Genomic DNA, 26385 nt, shown 5'->3' on the forward strand with positions numbered 1-26385 from the left:
TGGTAGTAACGCACACAGAACTATATGGCGTTAAACTGGCAGTAATGCACACAGGACTATGTGGCATTAAACTGGCAGTAATTCACAAAAAATGATATGGCGTTAAAAAATGCCAGTAACGCACACAGAAGGAAATGGAGTTAAACTGGCAGTAACGTACACAGAAGTAAATGGCATTAAACAGGCTGTAACACAATCAACCATCACTATACTGACGCTATCTGAACTGCCCCTACTCTAGCTATACACCAATGTAAAGATTTCACAGCTTAAGCCAATCAGGGTTTGCAATGCACTGTTTAGCGATACAATGCATTGTGGTCGGTTTGGGGGGAGAACAAACGGTCGAACGACCCGTTTGGATGTTCGCCAAATGTCTGAACAACAAAAGTTCAGCCCAAACTTATGCTTGGGGAGAACCATTCACCCATCTCTAGTTGCAGTCTCAATGTATATAGCAGGTGCATAAATACCCCATACTCTTGTATACAGAAAATGAATTACAAGCTTGGAGGAAACTCGCAAAGGTCCACTTTGTGAGACAATTCTCCAATATTCAGGAAATATGCCTCTGTGTGTAAGCCCAAAGTAGAAAATAATAGCTGTAAGGGTGCAGGTAGGACTGCATTGGGTGGCTATTCCTGGTCACAGTGTGACATTTCAATAAAGTGTGTTCTAAAAAAAATGGGCAGAATGTCAGGTCATATAGCAGATAGCACAATATAGAAAACAGGGATAAAGGATGGGAACTTGTCTTGCAGGTGCTGTAGCCCTAAAAGAGGGGTATCTGCTTCTTGCACCCAGTTATAAATTATCCAAACCCTGTTAGCCAGTAATTCAATCAGATATTTCACTACCATATGGAAGCATAGCAGCATACTAACTTCTGCTATACTTCCAGCAGTGAAGAGGTCTTTTTACTATACTTCAAAAATGTATCTCTGTTGCACAAAAAAAGCTTTCTTTATATTCTAGGACAGGTACTACTTCAGCCTCCAGTGTTTCCTATAGAAAATGCCTCCATTATTTCCTGGTATTTGTCCTTAGGGCATAAAAACCTTTAGAAGGAAGTAGTTCAGCAGCTGACCTCATTGACATACACCCTGCACTTGTCTTCCCTATGCTTCTGCCCCCTCTGAAGTTATATTCGTCATTATCAGTGAGCACCATTCTCCCTACACAACTGGTGACTTCCTTTGCTGATTGATAATTTTGTACCTTACCTTCTTCTTGCATAGACCGTTCATTTGGCAGTATGTGCAGGAGCTGAGCAATCACATAACGGCCTATGTGGAGCAGAGCTCTAGTATTGAAAACAGATGTTTGTCCCTGAAAGTCTGAAAAGTTCAGCTATGTAGGTGTGTTTTCTTAATACATAATTATGGTAAATCTAAAAAAGATTTTACAGAGATTGTACAATCCTATTGCACAGGACAAATAGGAATAGATAGCCGAGCTGACGCACACCTCATTTGGCCTAAGTGGGTAGATGGTAAAAGCAGGCTCAGCTCGATTCATTCCAACCAAGACTCCAACATGTTTTGCCCCACCCTCCTATTTTTGCAGAATGGTTTGGGTCTGGACAGACCTTTCCCCAGCCTGCACCCTCACTAGCCAGTAGCATCCAACTCATCGGACCTTGAAAGCCTGAGCGAGGACCCTTAAGCATTTATCATGAGTCAAAGTGTACAGCCACCTTTATACACCTAAAATGAACTAGTCACGCTTTTAGTGCCATTAATTGTTAACGGCAGCCCAAACACGGAAGCAAATGCACATTTTGCCACATGCAAAAATGTGCAACAAACTCAGCAAAATGTACAGTAAAAATGTGCAAACCACAACACATCAAAATGCCCAATGAGCTACTTTGCTGCATTTGTTGCACGTAGGTTCTCTAATTGAATTCAATGGCCTGCCATATGTGTGTTGCTGGAAAAACGTACCTAAAAACATGCACTCCCACTACACTAGAGGTGAATGAGACCTGAAAGTTAAATCAGTGTGTATGAAGGTGGCCATACACTATGCAATTGAATGTACAATTTCTGTACAATTTTATTTAGATTTACAAAAATGATGGAATAGTAGGACCACTTGAACAATCTATTCAATTTGTGTCAAATCAGAGAGGCCCTTTCATTACATAATTGATGGTAGATCTAAAAGAGATTGTACAATCAGAGTGTACTGTGTATGGCCACCTTAAAGGAAGAAGTAGTAAAGTGGGTGGAAATAACAAAGAAGTGATATAGTGATAAGGAAGGTGAGGCCCAGAGTGGTAAAACTTGTATTATTCTATAATGCAGTAAGGCAGTGCATGCTGGAATATGAAGTGTTCTGGATGGTCACATGATGATACAGGAAGTGATGGGCCCAGAAAGCATTTTTTTAAAATTTTGAACAGTGAGGTGAAGATTCAAAGCTTCCATGGACTAGGTAAGTGAGAGATAAGAACATTGGGGTGGCTTGGGCAGAAAAGACATTAGAAAAGGCTTCCTTTTATTCATTGTAAAAAGGAAAATTTTGCCTAGAAAGGTGAACTTAGCCTTTAAGGTCATTCTGGAAAAAGACCTATACATACTGTAGATGTGTGTTAAATATCCTTTAATAAATAAAATGTTTCTATAGCCTTTAGCCTTCAGAGCAATCTTTCTATAACCTTTAGCCTTCAGAGCAAGAAAGCCAATGGTATTCGTTTTTGTTCCAGGTAGAGAGCTTATAAGAAGTATTATTACAGTTTCGTACTGACCTTTTCAACTTTAATTCCATCTATATCAGTTAGTGAGAAGGCTTTAATGTGTCAATACTGCTGTTCTGTTAACTAATAATGTTTAATTGATTACATTTTAGTTACGATAATGAAGGCCGCTTGACCAATGTAACCCGTCCAACTGGCGTTGTTACCAGCCTCCACAGAGAAATGGAAAAATCTATTACAATTGACATTGAAAATTCCAACCGGGATGATGATGTTACTGTTATAACCAACCTGTCTTCAGTTGAGGCTTCATATACTGTTGTACAAGGTAAATAACCATCCATAAATACTGATCACTCTTCATTTGATCTCCATCTTAGTATGTTTCTTGCAGCTACACTGTCAGAATCTCTTACTGGTGTATCTGTTTCCCTGCATGTAAGATGCTTTTTTTCCTGAAAACAATGCTCCAATTATCAGATAATTTACTAAAGAAATAAATATTGTTCATTTACCAAAAGGCATGTTTACTTTAAAAAGTAAAAGGTTGAGATTAACGCATATGGCGAAGCAGGGTTTATTTCAGTGGATCGGTTATGAGCAAAAATCTTATCATTTTAATTTCCCTCAAACATGATTGAGTTCTCAAAGTGAACACATGTTCACATTATTTACTCTCATGAACTTTGCTAAGTGAACAACAGTCTTGGCTGCTTTAGTAAATCAACCACACTAAAAGTGTTTAATTGCATTCAGTATTTGAGAAACACTACTCTGTTTTATCCATGTCATCTGAAAATGCTGTTATTAAGGAAAGCTTTTGTGTTAAAAATAAAACTTCTTATAAATAATACTATATTTACGGTTTTAATTAAAGGAGGCACTTAATGCATATCAGAGTTCATAGGTATTGACATCTATCAATGTGGCCGGATAAAAAGAACTGTATCACAAAAATTGTATTCTGATGATTATAAGAGCATAGTACATTACATTTTAGTACTCTGTATAAGAATTGCCTTGTAATTATAATTTTTCTCCACATCTATATGAAGCCCAAGATTTTCAGCAAAAGTGACAGTGACATGGGTTGACACAAACTGTAACACTGTCAGAGTTGCTTGAAAAATTGCAGCATTTTTTTTTTAAATAAAGACTTAAACCACTGGAATAAAAAGTAACTGTTGAAAGCTTCTCATTATCGTTAGTCCCAACTCTCGTCACTATTCGTTTTTCTGGTCAGCTTGTTCTGCATGTCACTGTGGAGAAGAATATAAACAAGGGCATGTGAAATAAAAAGAAATATATATGCACTCAATACTTTTTATTGATTGTTTTAATTGAATATATCAGCATACAATATCTTTGTAAATAGCTATAATACCCTTAGATTTTATTTGTTGCACTGTCCCTTTATGGCTGCATTGATCAGTACTTACCTTTATATAATACAAGCGACTTTATTTTTCCTTATTTTCCTATGTGTTTCTGCCTGAGGTAGATATGTAGAAACATAATAAAACAGATAACTATGCCACACCAAGCTCTAGTCTGTGTCCACAGATTAAAGCCTGATCCTGCAAGTACAGGAGTGAATTTGGGTAGGTACTTTTTCTGTAGTTTCTATTCTATTTTAGGGGAATAAAAACGGTAGGCAATGCATATCACATTATTGTCTAAGGGTCTGTTTGTATGTGGCCACTAATGAGCTCTGTGACTCACGTTATGTTATAAAAAAAAAAAAAAATACTGCTCGCTACAGTTTGACTGCAGTAGTAATACACAGGAATATGAATAGATTCATATGAGCATTTTTTCAAGTGCTTTTGAATGGAGTAGCTATACAACATTTTCTAGGTTATGAATGTTTGACAGAGGTATCCTTGGAAACAATGAAAGTGCAAAGCAGCTCAGCAAGCAAGAGCAGATGTTGAAAAGGCATATAAAATATATGTGTATCTAAATGGATAGGTGTGAATGAGCCCTTGTCAGGTGCCATGTGTTTTCTTGCACCCACCATACTAGTAGTATATCAAGCCAAGTTGTATAGGTGTGCCAGTGGCATGTTGCAGTAAGCTTTCCTAAAATATACACAGGCTGAAATCAACTTTCAAGCCTATGCCCATCACTTCTGAATTTACAGCTTTTCTTTGGGAGTGCTGTATGTTCCCTAATGCAGAGGGGAAACATTAGCTAACAGACCATGTGCTTTACTATTATGTAGTGGCGATATTAATACATTTGCTGTTATAAGAAACAAATACTGTAATGTACAAAGTATAAAGGTTTATCATTTATGCTCCAACTAACATATTTGTTACATAGCTTAGATTATGCCTCTATCAGATATGGAAACACTATCGGGGAAACACAATATATTCCTTCTTAAACTCCTCTGGTGCTATACGACCCTTTAAAAGGGCACAAACATGTTCTACTTACCTGCTCTGTGCAAGGGTTTGGCACAGAGTGGCCCTGATCTTCCTTTTCTGGCATGCCCCCACAGCGCTCCAGGCTCCTCCTCCTCATCGAGTGGCCCCATGGAGAGCCGCATTCCATGGGGGCACTCGTGCAGTCGAGATCCTGAGTACTGCTGCTGCATCCATTGAAACAGACAACAGGACTCTGCCCCCCCCGACTTCTCTGTCACTGGATTTGATTGACAGCAGTGAGAGCCAATGGCTCCTGCTGCTATCAATCTATCCATTGAGGACCAGAGACAGCAGCTGGAGCTGATGGGCGCGTTCTTGTCACTGGAAAGATTGGGTTCAGGTAAGTAAAAGGGGAGCTCTGGGGGGCAGCTGTACCATAAAAGATTTTTCACCTTAATGCATAGAATGCGAGACTTTAGAACTCCTTTAATGGCACTATTTTTACAAAGGTGTTAATGATGCACCAAATGAAAAAATTATTAACTTCAGTTTGCAGATAACAAAACTGGAGATAATTAAGACCAACTGTAAGTTGGTGTACAGAGACAGGTGCCTATCCTTGTAAGCAGTGTAGCAGAGCCGTATATTTGCTGCAGCTACTTTGTCCCTGTCACTGGCTGTTAAGGACCATGTCAACTTCACAGCCGACAGCCTCCTAGCAGCTAGTGGGATCCTGAAGTTGGAGGAGCCTGATGGGGGCACTGAGACACCAGTTCCCCATCAGGTCAACTTTCTCTCTGTGATTGGAAGACAGTGGGGGGATTTTGCATCCAATAGCAGGCTTTCTATTGGCTAAGGATCCACCCCCTACCTTCTTTTAATCACAAGGAGAGCTGACCATGCTCTGCCCACCCAGATATAAAACTCCCCACCACTGCACTTGTATGTTTGATAGCTGCAGGACAAAGTGCAGTTGCACTGAGGGAGGATTGTCTTTATATACATTTTAGGCTGCCCAAAGAAAATGGCATGGGGAGGCTGAGCACTGCCCTGGGAAACATGCATAGGACATGCAGCCTTGCTGGTTGTGAAGATAAGAGTGAGTGTGAACCCCTCCTGAGCCATAGCAGACTATATACACCCTCAATATGGGGGTACCTGACCCCCCTGGTAAAGCACCTTTTTCTCATGTCGATGAGGACAAGGGTCTCTTCCCCACAACCCTGGATGATTGGTTATGGGGGTCTGCAGGCAGAGGGCATATTTGGAATCTGCAAGCCCCTTTTAACAATAAGGGCCCACCCTGATTCAAGCACATCTGAAAGTAAGGGGTACACAGTACCCAACTCATTCACAAAAATGAAAAAAGTAAATAAACACACTGACACATTTTGACCGTTAAGTCCTTTAATAAAAAAAAAATGTCCCACAATGAAAATCCATTGTCAATTACATCGTCCAACAATGCAGATCCAAGTCAATCCTGATGAACGACACTCAACACCTGCCAAAAGAAAAAAAAAATCTAGCCAACTACTTTTAAGATCCACTCTTGTCATTTATTCATGCCAAATTACATCATCCAGGGCCCCACCTCTAAAATTAAACAAAGAGGCAGGGGATCCTTCTGGGTAATGTCATTGACCAAACATGATTTTTCAACTTTCTAATAATCAGCCCAAGGGAAAGCCGTCACCTTTATCAGTGTTTGTAATACCACTGCTAAATATGCCTCTTCCTGCTGACACTGGAGGTTTGACTTGGCCGGACACCAGTTTAGCTTGCCCATTTGCCAAACCTGGATTTGGACAAAACCAGAAGCTTAAACCTAGAGGAAAACCCTATAGGAGTGAGCAGAATCTGTAGTAATCACACTCAGCAACAAATAATATGAAGGTGCTTCCTACTGCAGGTTGTTTTCCTTTGAGAGAAATGTGCTTAATTTTTCTCCTAGTGACAACACAGTAAGGGCATGTGTTGAAGCGCTTTTGTTGGCTTCAGGCAAATTCCACATTACCAAACAAGTCTATTAGAAAACAAAACCCACTTGAAGCAGATAAAATGCTGGTCAGGAGGAAGTCAACTGCAGACCACATGCACCTGTCAATGAATTCTAAATCATAACAGAAAAGCCTCAAATTTATGTCAAATTGCTGCCTGTTGCCAAAGAAGATCTATTTATAGAGCTGCAGGTTTCATTTTGTCAAATTTAGCGTTACCAGCTATAATAAATATTGTTAGTGCATACCATAATCAGCCACACAGTCAAAATTGATTTGATTACAATTAACCTTATTAATAAAGGGAACATGCCAAGGGACTGTTGTCTGACTGACTGGTGTCAGTTTTCTATTCCTTTTCTTTGAATTTATAGTTCTAGTTTTACTGTAAACAGTTACAATGGCTTTACAAGTCCTAAAATCTCTGTGTGCAAGTGCTTCCGGCATACAGAGCTGCCTTTCCTATGCTTACAGTAAATGTTGGAAGTTACTGCCCTGTTGCTTATATGACAGAAGATGGCTGCAAATAGTAATGAACAATTATAGTGTTGCCCTGAGCGTTACACCCACTGCCCTGACCCACCCCAAATGAGGTATTTCAGTAAAATCCTACATTATGGCCACTAGATGAAGCTGACTATCATAGGAAATAAACATATTAGACACATTACAGCATATATTATGACAGCTGTGTGCTTGCTTGAGGCATTCATACAGCTTTTTTTTTTTCAAGCCTGCAACATAAACTCTTGATATATTATTGTTATTTTTGAGTAATCATAAAACATAATAAACATGTTAAAGCTTGTCTCCAGATAATACATATTTTCTTGTCACAACATAGTGATGGGATTTTTTTTCTCTATTGGAGGCACAAAATGCAAAAAAAAAAACACTTTGTTTTTTACAGTAAAATGGAAAAGGGCTAAAGTCTCTGTCAAGTTATTATTACAGTTTATGTCTTCTTGTATATGAGGAACCATGAATCAGACTGAGACAGAAGTGCAGTCAAAATTACACTTTTTAATAAAATGGTAAAGTGGTACAAACAGAGCAAACAAAGTCAAAATATATCCAGGGTAACCAGAGCGGGTAGTCGGAACAAGTCAGTGAAACAGGAATCCAGAGTAGTAGATGCAGTAAACGGGATCAGGAACCGGAAGGGAAAAGTCTTTACCAGGAAAACACAGCAGAGAGTATCCAGATATGCTGACCAGGCGAAGGCACAGGAGATCTGATCCAGGCAGTTTGCTAGCTGACGTGCAGGAAATGAAGACCAGGTGAGTCACTGTAGAATGAAGAGTGCTAGCAATTAACCGACAGCTGAGCACAGAGCTCTAAGAAGGATGGACTGAGCCCAGCCCTGACACTGTAACAACCTCATTTCTTATCCTGCTGTCATTGGGATAAATTCTACTCAGTAGGGTTGTGTAATAAAAGTAATACAACTTAACATAGTTTTTTCTACCCTAATGTATTCTCTCTATTAATGTAAACACCCCCTCCAAATACTTACCTGAGCCCAATTTTCAAATTCAGCGCTGTGCCTGAGAGCTGCAGCACTGCTCTCTCTTCCTCCTCACTGGACTCAGTGAGAGCATAGGGAGCCTTTGGGTACTGCTGCTGTTAATCAAATCCAGTGATGAGGGTGCAGGGGGTGGAGCTAAGCAGCACTGTTTGTCAATGGATGGACACAGTGTGGTTCAACATTGAGCCTGCACATAAACCCCCATAGCAATTAGCTTGCTATAAATGTGCTCAGCAGGGGGGAGGAACCAGGAGCACTTGCAGGGTACCCAAAAATGATCAGGACTGCTCTGTCCAAAAAAATAAGTATAACACATTGCTTTAATTTATGTGATCTATCTATCTTATCTATCTATCTATCTATCAAGATAGATATAATATATATCTATATCTATCTATCTATCTATCTATCTATCTATCTATCTATCTATCTATCTATCTATCTATATATATATATATATATATATATATATATATATATATATATATATATATATATATATATATATATATATATATATATATATATATATATATATATATATATATATATATATATATGTGGTGGAACTATGGCAATAAAAAATGGCATATATGATATGTATGATGCAGTCTTTCAGGAGGGGGGGAGCGGATACCTGTTTTTTACAGGTACTCTGTCCCCACTTCCAGGAGACTGGGCTGCTGCAAATTACGTCAGCAGTTCGGTCCCCTCCTCCTCCCTCCCCTTCTGCCAGGCCAGTGAGAAAGCACAGCATGCTTGCTCAGTAGGGACCCGGCCGTGAAGCCGAAAGGCTAAACTGCCAGGTTCCCTTACCTGCAATGGCAGTGGCAGCACCCGACCACTCGATGGGAACATCAGCAGTCGCTGGACTCCAGGACAGGTAAGAGTCCTAAATGTAAAAGTCAGCAGCTACAGTAGGTGAAGTTGCTGACTTTTAAAGCGGGAGTCCGCCGTTCTTTTTTTAAAAGCCAGCAGCTACAAATACTGCAGCTGCTGACTTTTAAAATAATGACACTTACCCTCCCAGCGCGCCCACGATGTCGGCCCCCGAAGCCGATCTCTCGATCGTGTCTCGGGTGCTGCCGCCGCTATCTTGGGTATTGGAATCAGGAAGTGGAGCCTTGTGGCTTCATTTCCCAGTTCCCTACTGCGCATACGCGAGTCGCGCTGCACAATAAGGATGGTCCCCGCTGTCTCTGGGATCCGTGTGTTTCCCAGCAGACAGCGGGGGACCTTTGGAAAGGGGCGTAGATTCTGCGAAAAGGGGTGTAGCTTTTGCAGATATCTATGCCGGAAGTGGGTGCAGATACCTGTACTGTACAGGTACCTGCACCCCCTCCCCCCTGAAAGGTGCCAATTGTTTAACCGGAGGGGGGGAGGGTTCCAATGAGTGGAAGCTTCACTTTAGGGTGGAGCTCCGCTTTAATTTTTAAAGGAGCAGGCAGAACTCCGCTTTAACATAGTAGAGTATTTTTTTATGCGTTTCTCTCCACCTCCCTGGAACATAGTTGTATCGCCTGAAGGAGCAGGATGGAATTTTTTTTTTAACAAATATACAGTGTGTAAAATCTATTTACTTTAAAATTTAGGCAAACAGAATTTTGAAGTACTTTTGAACATTTGTCAAGATATCAAATGATCTGAGAGTTTTTTGTATGAATTTTTGTCATTTTTAAAATCTACTAGCGTATGGTCAGGATAAGTCTGTTTTTTTCTAACCTTCCTTAACCTTCTTTAACAGGCCAAGCTGTTCAGCATAGCAAATATAGTAGTTAGGGGGGTTCGACAAACCATCTAAGGCTAATCAGTTATTATTTATATAGTTAAAACCTTTATACTAAGATGAAAACAAAGTTCTGTAACTGTTCAAAAAGTCTTTAATTTGTTAATCACCTATGTAAAGTCCAACTGCACCTATTCGGCCATCTAATGCTGCCCTCCCACATGTTGGCAGTGCTGCTGTCCAAGGGTGGCTATGCTGTTCCTCCATAGATAAACTGGAGGGATGAATGTATCCAACCAGATGAAAATAAAGAGAAGAAAAAAAAACAAATGCAGTGACCACATTGAAGGAAACTACAATATATTATATTTGTGTTCTATGGGTTTAGATACACTTTAAATCTATAAAAAGTCTCATTATCCCTCTTATGCACTTTTTTAAAACGTGTTATTTTAAATACACGTAAATTTGTTCACTATACAGTATACCACTCAAGCTTTAATGCTGTAAAGAGACGGACAGTAACATAATATGTGCTAAACTGGGAGCTGCATTATCTCAGGCACACACAGCATTTTGAAGACAGACTGCTGTAAATTAAATATGATGCCCTTTGCAGGGATTTTTGAGGTAGCATCAGCAGCAGTGTTGTTAGCTGAGATTGTCTTCAATTGCCTTGCTTGATGTCTGCGGTGCAGAAATAATTCTCAGGAAGAGCATGTCAGCTTCATCCAATGACAGTAACCAGATGACCACAAACTACAAACAGACAATGAGATAGTCAACAAGATAGCCAAGGACTCATATTGATGCACTGGTCTGTGAAAACTGGTGATTATCAGATAGTATTGTCTGTAAGCTTTAGCAATAGCACAGTAGATCCTATTTTCAAATGTGAGCTTCTACATGCTATCTCCTAGGGCACACATCTAAATGTCTAAGAATAAAGGAAACATAAGCAATTGATCTTCTTGTACTAATCTGTTTTGTTCTGCTGATCTCAGCTCTCAGAAAAGAGCCTTTGAGCAAAGTAAATTCTTCCTTTTTATTTATTCTATTTAGATAAAAAAAAGTCTAGGAAAAAAATCCGTAAAAAGTGGAAGCAATACAGGTGAAATGTTTCAGTTACATTGAACCTGGAATTCAGAAGGAAATTCAGAAGATGGTTTACAACTGTGTCTGGAATAGGGTATCAGACATTTTGCAAAATAAGTGAAATAGCTTAAAATTCAATATGTGCTTTGCCAAGCATATTCTACAACTCATTCATTTCCGGCTAATAGTGGAACACCACTTCAGTTCTTATACTTTTATGGACCAGAGCAATTTTTACATTTTCACTATAGGTCTGTTTATTTGGTGATACCTTTGTCATTACTTAAAGTGCATTCTATGCATTATGATAAAAAGCCTTCTGTATGCAGCAGCCCCCTAATACTTATCTTAGTCCCATCTCCATCCAGCAATGTGTGCAAGAGCTTCGGCTCTCCAGGAACTCTCTGTCCTCATTCATTCATGTCCTACTGTCAATCACAGCCAGTGAGCCAATCAGGAGATAGAGGGGCATGACAGCCACATTGTGGTCATGCCCCCTCTATCTCCTGATTGGCTCACTGGCTGTGATTGACAGTAGGACATGAATGTAAACCATCTTGTGTGAATTGACAGACAGAGCAGTGGCTTAGGAGTGAATATACTCAGGTCACAATTTACTGTTTCAGCTCCAAGAGATTTTACCCCCTTCCAGACCAGAGCACTTTTTACAATTTGGCACTGCGTCGGTTTAACTGACAGCTGTGCGGTCATGCAATGCTGTACCCAAACAAAATTGGTATAATTTTTCCCACAAATATAGCTTTCTTTTGGTGGTATTTGATCACCTCTGTGCTTTTTATTTTTTGCGCTATAAACAAAAAAGACAATATTGAATAAAAAACAATATTTTTTACTTTTTGATATAATAAATATTCCCAAAAATGTTTTTAAAAAACAATTGTCCCCATCAGGTTAGGCCAATATATATTCTTCTACATATTTTGATAAATAAAAATCGCAATAACCGTATATTGATTGGTTTGCGCAAAAGTTATAGCATATACAAACCATGGGAAAGATTTATGGCATCTTTATTCTCTTTTTTACTAGTAATGGCGGTGATCTGCGGTTTTTAGTGGTACTGCGACATTGCAGCAGACACTTTTGACACATTTTTGGGACGATTGACATTTATACAGCGATCAGTGTTATAAACATGCACTGATCACTGTGTAAATGTCACTTGCAGGAAAGGGATTAACACTAGGGGTGATCAAGGGGTTAAATGTGTTCCCTAGTTAGTGTTTCTAACTGTATGGGGATAGGACTGACTGGTGGAGTAGACATATTGCTGTCCCTACTTAGTAGGAACAAACAATATGTCTCCTCTCCCCTGACAGAACAGGGATTTGTGTGGTTAAACATTTAATCACCACTGTTTTTTTAAACAAATGAAAAAAGACCACAAAGAAAGTAGTTTTTCTTAGTTTCTGCTTGTCTTCAGCAAATTGTTTGCAGGCTTTCTTGTGCATCATCTTTAGAAGAGGCCTCCTTCTGGGATGACAGCCATACAGACCAATTTGATGCAGAGTACAGCGTATGGTCTGAACACTGACAGAGTGACCCCCCCACCCTCTCAACCTCTGCAGCAATGCTGGCAGCACTCATATGTCTATATCCCAAAGACAACATCTGGATATGATGCTGAGCATGTGCACTCAACTTCTTTGGTTTACCATGGCAAGGCCTGTTCTGAGTGGAACCTGTCCCGTTAAACCACTGTATGGTCTTGGCCACCATGCTGCAGCTCAGTTTCAGGGTCTTGGCAATCTTCTTATAGCCTTGGCCATCTTTATATAGAGCAACAATAATTTTTTTCAGATCCTCAGAGAGTTGTTTGCCATGAGGTGCCATGTTGAATTTCCAGTGACCAGTATGAGAGAGTGATAGCAATAACACCAAATTTAACACACCTGCTCCCCATTTACACCTGAGATCTTGTAACACTAATGAGTCACATGACACCGAGTAGAAAAAATGGCTAATTGGGCCCAATTTGAACATTTTCACTTAGGGGTGTACTGACTTTTGTTGACAGTGCTTTAGACATTAATGGCTGTCTATTGAGTTATTTAGAGGGGACAGCAAATTTACACTGTTACACAAGATGTACACTCACTACTTTACATTGTAGCAAATTGTAATTTCTTCAGTGTTGTCACATGAAAAGATATAATAAAATATTTACAAAAATGTGATGGGTGTACTCACTTTTGTGAGATGCTATATATATATATATATATATATATATATATATATATATATATATATATATGTGTGTAACAAAATTATGGCCCTTAGGTGAACTTAATTTCCAAATTGTTCAGGTACAAATCAGATAAATTAGTGTTACAATTACAAATCTTACTGAAATCTGACAATTTATATTACTAAACTGAATACAAAATGTATTAAAAAACATAGGATTTTTACCAAATAAGCCTATATGTTGTTTACATCCTTAAGTCCTTATTTAATTGATTTGTTTAACATCCTAATTTTCCAATGCCAACAAATTTAGCCGATAACCTGCACAAAAAAAAATTGTCATGGTAAAGAGTTTTTTTTTTTTTAGCATAAATCTGTAGTTTGAGCAACCCACAACAAGAATCAGTACAAGAATCTATCTTTTACAGGTTTAACTTTAAGTTGGTTATCATGGGTTACGGCACCGATTACAGGCATACCCCACTTTTAAGTACACAATGGTGTTTATTTACTAAAGCTGGAAAGTGCAAAATCAGGCTAATTTCTGCATAGAAACCAATGAGGTTCTAACCCCAGCTCGTTCAATTAAGCTTTGGTAATAAAACCTGGAAGCTCATTGGTTTCTCTGCAGAAATGAGCCTGATTTTGCACTTTCCGGCTTTAGTAAATAAACACCATTGCGTACTTAAAAGTGGGTTATGCCCATATTACCTAAAACTTATAGTTCATTTAAGAATAAGACTGACTAACATTTTGAGAACAGACATTATTCTTATAAAATGTCAACTGAGAAATTAAAATTAGCACCTATTTATCACTATCATTAAACACTAATACAGGAAATAATGAAACAAAGACAGAGTCTACAAATTTGTATTTAATGTAATTGACTGTATTTTTAAGTTAATAAATAAATGGTGCTTTTAGATGAAAAATTTTCATTCTTAAGTGCTAAACTTGAGTGCAATACTCATAATGACCAATTAGCATTCATTTTCCTGAAGCCAGACCAATACAAGATGGATTCCGATTGGTGTCTATGGGCAAGTACACAAAGAGTAATTTTTCCCCATTCAGTGGAAAACGTCACTTGCTAGCCTACCCATTAATACTCACTTTTGCTACACTCTTCATCCACATCTTTGCTCCACTGGAGCTGGAAATCAAAGACTTTTTAAGCACTATGTCAGATAACCCCTATGTGGCAGTGTTCGGACCTGCTAATTAGGGATGAGCCGAACACCCCCCGGTTCGGTTCGCACCAGAACTTGCGAACGACCCCCGCGTTCGTTACGAACGTTCGAACCCCATTGAAGTCTATGGGACTCGAACGTTCGAAATGGAAAGTGCTAATTTTAACGGCTAATATGCAAGATAGTGTCCTAAAAAGGGTTTGGGGACCTGCCTCCTGCCTCAGGGGACATGGGTCACTGCAAAAAAAAGTTTTAAAAACTGCCGTTTTGGCGGGAGCACTGATTTTAATGACGATTAAAGTGAAAAAAAAGGTGAAATATTCCTTTAAATATGGTGCCTGGGGGGTGTCTGTAGTATGCCTGTGAAGTGCCACGTGTTTCCCATGTTTAGAACAGTCCCTGCACAAAATGACATTAAACGGAAATAACACCATTTAAAACTGCTTGCGGTTTTAATGTTATATCTGGTTCCTGCAATATGGTTGAAAATCATTGAGAAAAATGGCATGGGTAGCCCTCCCTGCCCATTACCAGCCTATTTGGGTCTTGTACGCATATTAAGGGAAACCCCGTACCCATATTAAAAAAAGGAAATGCGTGTGGCCCCCAGGCCCTATATACTCAGAACAGCAGTATACAGGCGGTGCAAACAAGACAGGGACTTAGTAGGTTTGTTGTGTTAAGTTGAATCTGTTTGTAATTTTCAACCGGTACATTTTTAAAGTGTAGCTCCAGTCAAAAAAACGATTTTTAAGCTTTTTGGAAAACATAGGGAAGGGTTATCACCCCTGTATAATTTGTTTTGTCGTCCATCTTTTTTCATCTCACTTGCTGCTGTCTCCTTGCGTTTGCAAGTAGGAGATGTTTGTAAGTTGGATGTTTGAAAGTAGGGGCCTGCCCTATATTATAGCGGTATGTACTGGGTACAGAGCACGCAGACAGCACGCACTATCTCCTAACACTACTGACTGCAAGCTCTATTATTAACCACTTGACCACTGGGCACTTAAACACCCTTAATAACCAGACCAATTTTCAGCTTTCGGTGCCCTCACATTTTGAATGACAATTACTCAGTCATGCAACACTGGACCTATAGGAAATGTTTGTCCTTTTTTTCACACAAATAGAGCTTTCTTTTGGTGGTATTTAATCACCTCTCAGTTTTTTATTTTTTGTGCTATAAAAGAAAAAAGACTGAAAATTCTGCGAAAAAATTAATTTTTCTTCGTTTCTGTTATAAAATTTAGCAGATTAGTAATTTTTTCTTCATAAATTTTGGCCAAAATTCATACTACTACATATCTTTGGTAAAAATAAGTACAAATTGGTGGATATTATTTGGTCTTTGTGAAAGTTATAGAGTCCACAAGCTATGGTGCCAATATCTGAAAATTGATCACACCTGAAGTACTGACGGCCTATTTCCTTTTTTTTTTTTTTTTCCACAAAATTGTCATATTATCAGGTTATTTCACACACACAGCATATGCATACCAAAAGACCCTGGAGAATACAATGGTGGTCGTTGCAAATTTTTATCTCACACGGTATTTGCACAGCAATTTTTCAAACGCGTTTTTTGGGGGAAAAAACAGTTTTGTGCTTAAAAAACAAACAAAAAAAACAGTAAAGTTAGCCCAATGTTTGCATAAAGTGAAAGATGAAGTTATGCTGAGTAAATAGATATCAAACATGTCACTCTTCAAAATTGCACATGCCCGTGGAATGGCGCCAAACGTCGCTACTTAAAAAATCCCCATAGGCGACGCTTAAAATTTGTTTTACTGGTTACATGTTTTGAGTTGCAGAGGAGGTCTAGGACTAGAATTATTGCTCTCGCTCTAACGTTCTCGGCGATACCTCACATGTGTGGTTTGAACACCGTTTTCATATGTGGGCGGGGCTTACGCATGCGTTCGCTTCTGCATGCGAGCACATGGGGACATGGGCGCTTTAAATTTTTATTTTTTTTTCTTATTGTTCATTTTACTTTATTTATTTTAGTTTGACATTTTTTTCCCCAAAAATATATTTTTGATCACTTTTATTCCTATTACAAGGAATGTAAACATCCCTTGTAATAGGAATATGGGGTGACAGGTCCTCTTTACAGTGAAATCTGGGGGTCAATATGACCCCACATCTCACCTCTAGGCTGGGAAGCCTGAAATAAAAAATAAAAAAAAGATTCTGGCTTTGATCGTACTGGCGAGTTGGTAGAAGCACCGGAGGGCGGTGAGGGGTGGGGGGCGTCTATGGCTGGGTATTTCAGGGTATCACTGAGTATGGCTGGGTATCTCCGAGTATGGCTGGGTATGGCAATTTATGGCAGGGTATTGCAGAGTATTGGCGGGGTATTGGCGGGGTACTACAGAGTAATAGCAGGGTACTGCAGAGTATTGGGGGGTACTCCAGAGTAATGGCAGTGTACTGCAGAGTAATGGGGGTTACTGCAGAGTAATGGGGGGTACTGCAGAGTAATGGCAGGGTACTGCAAAGTAATGGCAGGGTACTGCACTGCAGAGTAATGGCGGGGTACTGCAGAGTAATGGCGGGTACTGCAGAGTATTGGGGGGTACTGCAGAGTATTGGGGGGTACTGCAGAGTAATGGGGGGTACTGCAGAGTAATGGCAGGGTACTGCAGAGTAATGGGGGGTACTGCAGAGTAATGGCAGGGTACTGCAGAGTAATGGCAGGGTACTGCAGAGTAATGGCGGGGTACTGCAGAGTAATGGCAGGGTACTGCAGAGTATGCACTGGTATTGCAGAGTATTGGCAGGGAATTGAGGGGTTAAATTCGGTGAGCAGCGATGTGGGCACTGCAGATGCAGCCCACATCGCTGCTGACACCGATCTCTTTCCCCTCCGCTGTACCGATCGGTACAGAGAGGGGAGGGAGGAACCGGCGTCATAACATGACGCCGGTTTGTTTACAAGTGATCAATCCGTCATTTGACGGAGCGATCACGTGGTAAACGGCCGTGACGAGCGGCCGTTTACCGTGATGCGCCGGGTCCTGTGGAGTATTGGGGGGTACTGCAGAGTATTGGGGGGTACTGCAGAGTAATGGGGGGTACTGCAGAGTAATGGCGGGGTACTGCAGAGTAATGGCAGGGTACTGCAGAGTATGCACTGGTATTGCAGAGTATTGGCAGGGAATTGAGGGGTTAAATTCGGTGAGCAGCGATGTGGGCACTGCAGATGCAGCCCACATCGCTGCTGACACCGATCTCTTTCCCCTCCGCTGTACTGATCGGTACAGAGAGGGGAGGGAGGAACCGGCGTCATAACACGACGCCGGTTTGTTTACAAGTGATCACTCCGTCATTTGACGGAGCGATCACGTGGTAAACGGCCGCGACGAGCGGCCGTTTACCGTGATGCGCCGGGTCCTGTGGACCCGGCGGTTACGGATGCGGATGCTCTCGGGGGCGCGCGAGAGCAGAATTCTGGGAGGCCGTTAATTAACGGCCTCTCAGAGTTAAACAACCGCCCTGAAGCCGTTAATCGGCAATGGGCAGTTGTTAAGTGGTTAAAGCTAGATCACTAGCTATATAGGTGAGGTGAATATAGTGGTGTATAGTGCGGTCAGGGCACAGACAACAACCACTACACAGCAGCAAGATAGGAAATCAGCCAAAAACGATCGGTGTGTACTGTGTTGAAGGTACACAGAACACCCACTGCTTCAGATGCTAACACACTACACGAGGCCGCCTCAAAGGCGGCCTTATATAGTGTGGGGCGTGCACTACACAGCCTGAGCTATGATTGGCCACAGGCAGGATGCCTGTGGCCAATCATGGCTCTCCTCGCTGCTGGCGCTACGATTGGCCAAGCATGCGGGGTCACAGTGCATGCTTGGCCAATCATGAGCCAGCAATGCACTGCGCCACCGCAGTGCATTGTGGTCCGCGCGCGAACGGCCCAAACGTTCGGAATTCGCCGAACGCCCGAACAGCCAATGTTCGAGTCGAACGTACGTTCGACTCGAACACGAAGCTCATCCCTACTGCTAATCAGTCTCTCAGGGCTGAGGAAAGCTACATGGGAGAAGGTCATATGTTCCTCCACACCCAAAAGAACCAGGCATTTTGCAAGTGTGACGGAGTCTTGTTAAAATTCCTGTTCCTAGCAGAGTAACATGTACACTAACAGTAAAAGGTCATAAAGTGCCTGCATAAAGTATCTGCACATACCTTGAGCAAACCCCCAGCCAACCTAAGTTATAACCCCTACCTTGTAATTCCCATAAAGAAATAATTTCTTAAAATGATTGTATAGTTGGAGGGGCATGGCCGGGTGTGATCTAGGCAGGATGTGTCTTCCCAAAGCCTTTTGTTTTCCTCCTGTAAATTATCAGTTTTCGGTGCTACTCTGACCAATTTACATTCTCACACCACAGGGGTGTCAGTGATCTGGCAGATGCTGACATTGGCATCTAAAAACAAAGGGACAGCTAAGTTGGATCAGCAGCAGATTAATTTTACATGAGGTAAGGACACAGGCTCTGCCCCTGCCATTTTTGTTCCTGGGTCATTTTCCCAGCGTGCCAAGTTGCAGGGCACGAGGATGAAGGAGGCAGCAGACATCGTGCTTCAGAACTTGTTGTTTTTCCCACCAGCGTCCTCCGAGCTAGAGGTAGACATGGCAGCCATCACTAAACAGATCCTGGAGACTAAAGCTGCATCCAAAGCGAAGCTGATGGGCCAGATTGATTACCTGGCGTCCGAGTGCAACCTCATCAGGCATGACCTGGACAAGATCAGGGGCTGACTTACCACGGCAGAGGATCGCATCCCAGAGGTGGAGGATGCTTCGTAAACTCCAATGGTGTTTCAGTATTGCAAACAATTTAAGCCACATGTCGTCCTCCTGCAGGAGGCGCAACTTGATTGGGGGAAGACCTTATCCTTACGCAGACCCTGGGTGCAAAGGGCATTTCATTCTAACTACTCCACCTATGTTAGAGGTGGTTCTACTTTAATCAGCTAGGCAGTCCCCTGTACTATACACCAGGTATTTTCTGACCCGGGAGGGCCATATATGGCTGTGTTACTGGACATTTGTTATCACAAACTGTTAATAGTGAATATTTACTTGCATCTCCCTTTCCTAGTGCAATTATTGTATGATTTAATGCTCAAATTACCACTATATGCCAATCTTCCTTTGCTAGTGATGGGCGATTCTATTGCCATTCTGGACCCCGCCTTGGATTCTTCCAACCCCAATAGGCTGGTCTCTGTGCAGCTTCAATCCTGGGCCTCTGTAGCAGGTCTTTCTGAATTATGGAGATGGAAACACCCAGATTTTAAATCTTTTTCACATCTTTCCACTACACATCGATCCTCAGCCAGAATTGATTTGGCATTTGGTAATACCTCCCTATTAATTTATGTACAAGAAACAGACTATGTGGATGGGGGCACATATGGTCACAACCCACTATCTGTTACACTGTTCCTCCCCACTGAAGGGAGGAGGGGAGGATGGAGGTTAATGCGGACTCGGCTGAGCCGACAGTGGTGTGGGATGCATTCAAGGTAGTGGTGAGGGGAGAATGTATTTCTGCAATTAAGGCAGCAAGGAAGGATCATAAATTGGAGGGTGAAGTTTTACAGGCCAAAGAACGTGAGTGTACGAGGGAACTTGCAGACTCTCCATCAGAGGCTCCTTTCTTCATCTGTGTTGGAGGTGCGGTGTCTGCTGTCCCTACACTTCACGGAACTTGCTCATACTGAGGCTAGGCAGCGGGCGAAGTCTGTTTTCTCTCAGGGAGACAAAAATGGCAAGCTACTAGCCTTATTGGTGGCAGATCAAAAATCACCGGTCAGCATCCCAGTTATTAGGAATGCGGGAGGAGACTTAGTAACAGACCCATCTAGCATTTGTGAATTTCTGAATTATTATTCTTCCTTTTATGCTGCTATCCCTCGTATGACTCTTCTGAATTAGATACGCTGCTGAGGGGGCTTGTCTCTCCCACTGTTAGATTCTGACAAGGCACTAATTCACGATGTAAACAGGAAGAGGCAGTGATTGGCTTTTCCTCACTCGCATCTGACGGACGCGAGTAGAGGAGAGCCATTCGGTGGCTCTCCTGACAGGGGGGTCTGTGCTGATTGTTTATCAGTGCAGCCCCCCCTCGAATGCCCACACAGGACCACCAGGGAAGATGCCAGGACCACCAGGGAGGCACATAACATGTGGATGGCCAGGTACATGCCCCATGAACATCCAGCAAATGAATGCCAAATCTGTGCCAATCATTGCCCACATATGAGCACTGACTGGCATCATTATGTAACAGAGCAATTACGTGATGCCCAGCAATGCCATCCATCAGTGTCATCAGTGCCACCCATCAGTGTCTATCAGTGCTCATCCGTACCCATCAGTGCCCATCCGTGCAACCTATCAGTGCCACCATAAGTACCCATCAGTGCAGCCTATAAGTGACAATCAGTGCCACCTCACCAGTGGCCATCAGTTAAGGAGAAAAATTACCTGTTTGTAAAAAAATTGGTTTAGTAAAAAATAAAAAGCCCATTGGTGATTAAATACTACCAAAATAAAGCTCTATTTGTGTGAAAAAAATTATAAAAATGTTATGGGTAAAGTGTCGCATCACCGTGCCATTGTCATTCAAAGTGTAACAGCGCTGAAAGATGAAAATTGGTCTAATGGGCACTAATGGGCACTAATAGGCTGTGCTGATAAGCGCTGATGAGGCAGCACTAATGGTCACTGATAGGTGGCATTGATGGGCACTGATAATGCAACACTGTTGGACACTGATCAGGAGGCACTGATGAGGCTGCATTGATAGGTGGCAATGATAGACACTAATAGGTGGCACCGATGGGCACTGATAGGAGGCACAGGGAGGTGACACTAATAGGAGGCGCTAATGGGCACTGATTATCAGTACTGATGGGCACTGGAAGATGGAACTGGTGGTCCCAAGGACTCAGTGACCGAAGAGAGCGCTGGCCACGTGCCCCAGGGGGCACATAGGTAGTGTGAGAACAGGAGGACATACAATTTTAGGCCAGTGCTGTAGCCAGCTTTTGGCTATAGTGCGGGCACAACGTGGTTAATCATCACTAGGTTTTTAGGATTCTTTTCTCAATAATGGAAAAAAGATCAAAAATTATGAAAAAATAGTTTTCTTATTTTCTGTCATAAAAGTTTGCAAATAAAGAATCTTTCATCATAAACCCTGGCCAAAATGTATTTTGCTGCAATTCTTTGGTAAAAATAAGCAAAATCAGGGTATATTATTTAGTCTGTGTGAATAGTATACAAAGTAGAAAATCTGAACTGACAGGCCAGGCAAGGAGTGCATTCATCTGGCCTTTATGGAAGAGTGGCAAGAAAAAATTCATTGTTGAAAGAAAACCATAAGAAATCCTGTTTGCAGTTTGCTAGATGCCAGCTTTTTGGCCTCAAAGCAAAACGTTATGTGTGGCAGAAAACTAATATTGCACAACCCTACCATGAAACCTGGTGGTGGCAGCAACCTGTTGTGGGGATGCTTTTCTTTAGCAGGAACAGGATAGCTGGTCAGAGTTGATGAGAAGATGGATGAAGCTTAATATAGGGTGATCTTAGAAGAAAACCTGTTAGAGTCTGTAAAAGACTTGAGACTAGGGCAGAGGTTCACCTTCCAGCAGGACATCGACCCTAAACATATAAGCAGAGCTACAATGGGATGGTTTAGATCAAAGCATATTCATGTTAGAATGGCCTAGTCAAAGTTCGGACATACATCCAATTGAGAATCTGTGGCAAAACTTTAAAATTGCTGTTCACAAATGCTCTCCATACAATCTGGCAGAGCTTGAGCTATTTTTCAAAGAAGCAAACATGTCACTCTCTAGATGTGCAAAACTAGGAGAGACATCCCCAAAAAGACTTGCAGCTGTAATTGCAGTGAAAGGTGGTTCTGCAAAGCATTGTCTCAGGGGGGCTGAATACAACTACATGCCAGCCTTTTCACATTATTTGTAAAAAATGTTGAAAACCATTTGTACTCAGAGTCAATCTGTGATAGTATAGGAAAGGAACAAAGAGCAACAGAGAACATAGACCTGAAGTGTGCCGGGGTCATGTGGTCAGTATGCCTAAAAGGGAACATACCCAAGTATGAAATGAAATGAAATAAGAAAGAAAAAAAAGAAAAAGGGAATGGGTGGGTGGGACACGACGGCCTACCACCACGAGAGGAGGAAGCAAAGGAGGGCAGGCTTTATGCAGCCTGACTCCTCCTACAAATGCGGTCAGCCTTACACTTGTACTCGGAGTCAATCTGTGATAATATAGGAAAGGAACAAAGAGCAACAGAGAACATATACCTGAAGTGTGTCGGGGTCACATGGTCAGTATGCCTAAAAGGGGGCAAAAATAAACACAGTAGGATGAAAGCTTTAACAACCCGATTTATTACACACTGAATTATTTATAACCTGCCAAAACTGACAACCGCTTGTGGGATCTTGAAAAGTGGCTCTGGGACATACCCAGAGAAACAAGATGACCTTCACCTACCCAGAAACCAACTAATAAGGACTGGGGCCCCCTGGTGCAAAGCCACAGAAGCTACTCCTATCCTGAATGAATAGCCAAAGTACGCTTAAGGGTCTAGACCCTGACTGGCCAAAAAGAGGGTGTCAATGAAGTATGCATTGAGCTGCAGAGAGAGGAGCGCTAGGGAAAGGCAAACAGAGGACCATCCCTGGGTTTGACAGATGTAGTATTGACGAGCTGGTTTAAACCAACACGGCACCATGCCTTGCCAGGCTCCCAGAACCTGATGACAGTGCCACCTCCCGATTGCTGCATCTTGCGAGCATGCAGATGAAAATCGGGGTGCCATACCAGTTAATTGGCCAAAGTAAGCAAGACGCTGGGCCAGAAGCGCAACTCCCCTGGCCTCAGGAAACATAAAAGGCCAGATAAAGTGCTGCCTTGAGCACCAAGCTGGTCCACAATGCAAAAGGAGACCTTGAGAGCATGTCAGAATGTCACAAAGAATATGACCCTCGATGGGTAGACTGCTGAGCACAGCAGGAGGGCTACTCTTCTGGAACCCTGAGAATGGATTATGACGCACAAACTGGGCCAGGAAAATAACTGTAAGAGAAAGGTGAGCAGACTGAGAAACCTATGACGTAAGCTGCGTGAAGGAATGTGACTGAACGAGAACATGAGTAGCGCAAGCTGACGAAAACATGATCAGCATAAGAACCGAGGCTGCAAGAAAAAACGCAAACTGCATAAGAAACACCGGTTACACGAGAATGTGAATTGATGAACAACGTGAGAACCTGGGAAAACGAGAGAAACCTGGGAAAATGAGAAAAACCTGGGAAAACAAGAAAAACCTGGGAAAATGAGAGAAACATGAACGTGAGTTGGCATAGAAACGTAAATTGCATGAGAAACTTACCTGCCTGAGAAACGTGAGTTTTGTATGAAATATGTGAGCAGTGTAAGAAACAGATGAGGAGACTTGCCACAAGCAAGCCAATTAAACAACCACCTCAATCTGTTAACCCTTAGACGGTAACCTGCAGTGGAAGAGCAACCCAGCTGTGTGAAAATGACCAGAGAACATAACAGACAATCAGCCCATGACATAACAATACCCGTGGTACCTGACAAGTATAAGGATGTGGGTGCAGAAATGACAAGACCAACAGCGCATGAATGTGAACCTAATGACAACACCACCCTACTGTATGCAGTAAGCGAGCCCGAGCAACCTGCAGCACCAAGACAGGAAATTAAACACGAACACTCAGGGCTAAGGTACCCAGAGACTGTGGGGGGTAGTAGTAAAGGGGTAATGGTGAAAGTGCACGTATGACATATGGACTACAGGCGAGAAGATTGTGGGACGACAATCAATTAAAAACAAAACCTCAGCCCATATGGATCTGTAGACGTGACAGATCCTGGATGTAAGCACTAGCTAACAGAAATGCAGTGAACGACAGGAAATGACATAAAAAGGCATATGACATGAACGTAAGAAACATGGGAAATGTGAGAACGTGAGAATATGTAAGAAACATGGGAAACGTAAGAAACATGGGAAACGTAAGAAACATGGGAAACGTGAGAAATGTGAGAATACATAAAAAACATGGGAAACATGAATAACATGGGGAACGCGAGAAACGCGAGAATACGTAACAAACATGGGAAACGGGAGAAACATGGGAAACGTAAGAACATGGGAACCGTAAGAAACATGGGAACCGTAAAAAAACACGAGAATACGTAAGAAACACGAGAAACATAAGAATCATGGGAAACGGAAAAAAAAAATTGCCTGAGAACCATACAATTGCATGAGACACCGTACATTGCCTGAAAAACTATAAATTGCAAGAGAAATCTCAAATTGCATGAGAAACCGTAAATTGTACGAGAAGCGTAATTTGCATGAAAAGCATCAATTACATAAGAACCGTAAATTTCATGAGAAAAGAAAATTGCATGAAAACCGTAAATCGAATGGAAACCGTAAATTGCCTGAGAAACCCAAAGTGCATGAAAACCGTAAATTGCATAAGAACCGTAAATTGGATGATAAACGTAATTGCATGAAAACCGTAAATTGCATGAAAAAACATAAATTGCGTGAAAAAACGTAAATCGCATGAGAAACGTAAATTGCATGAGAACCGCAAATTGCATGAAAACCGTAAATTGCATGAGAAAAGCGTAACTGCATGAGAAACATAAATTGCATGAGAAACCGTAACTGCATGAGACCATACCTACCTGGAACCCCCACAGAAAATGCACCAATATTACACCATAAAACAGGTATTCCCTGTATGATTCCCCGACCTAACCCTAACTGCAAGTAACTACTCCATGTGTCGTCACGTGTACAACTGTGGAGCCTGTAGTTGATTTGCATGGCTGATTGGTTGCAGTTCATGGATACCTGGCTGTACAGGCCGCAGAAATGCTGGAACTGGGAGTAGTATGCCCTGGATGGCCGTATGAATGAGTGAAAAGATAAGCTGGTTGCAGTTTTATCAGGCCGGACTAGTGAAACAGCAGAGCCGGGAGATGCAACTATAAATGTACAATATGAGGAGCATTTGTCTATTATTGCTGCGAGAACATTGTATTGGGACACATACTTGCTGCAGAGGAGCCCCAGCAGGAGACACTGGCACTAGCATAGCTCACGGCATACATTGAATCCCCGCCTCGTACAGCCCCTGGGCGTGCTAATGTAAATGGACCCAGCTCCCAATGTCCTCTAGGGCCCTCTCCCCCGTCCAATTCATTTCTCATACAGCATTGGGGGGGTGAGAACTTGCAGAGATACCCCCTCCCCCTGATGCTGGTGTACTAGGGAGAAAGAGGGAGGAAGGATGCCCCCCTCTTTCCCCAGCATGAGCACAGGCAAAATGGTCGGGCGCCCCCCCAATGCCGGAATGAGCATTTGAATGTGGGCAGGAGAAGCGGGCAGCCGGACAACCCCCTCCCGGCATTAGCATCGGGAGAAGCAGGTGACCAGCCCCCCA

General features: G+C 41.8%; 1 protein-coding gene across 3 annotated transcripts in view; it reads left to right on the top strand.

The window, feature by feature from the left end:
- Positions 1 to 26385, top strand: part of TENM2 (teneurin transmembrane protein 2) — a 1738186-nt gene that overhangs the window by 1664927 nt on the left and 46874 nt on the right. For all 3 annotated transcript variants that reach the window (XM_077473475.1, XM_077473476.1, XM_077473477.1), the window contains one exon: positions 2854 to 3029. In XM_077473475.1, the coding sequence (XP_077329601.1) occupies positions 2854 to 3029 (176 nt within the window). The remainder of the gene's footprint in view (positions 1 to 2853; positions 3030 to 26385) is intronic.

This window comes from Lithobates pipiens, unplaced genomic scaffold (assembly GCF_037356315.1).
Source record: "Lithobates pipiens isolate NorthernLeopardFrog02 unplaced genomic scaffold, aLitPip1_a1.2 Scaffold_8, whole genome shotgun sequence".
NCBI classification, from domain to species: domain Eukaryota; kingdom Metazoa; phylum Chordata; class Amphibia; order Anura; family Ranidae; genus Lithobates; species Lithobates pipiens.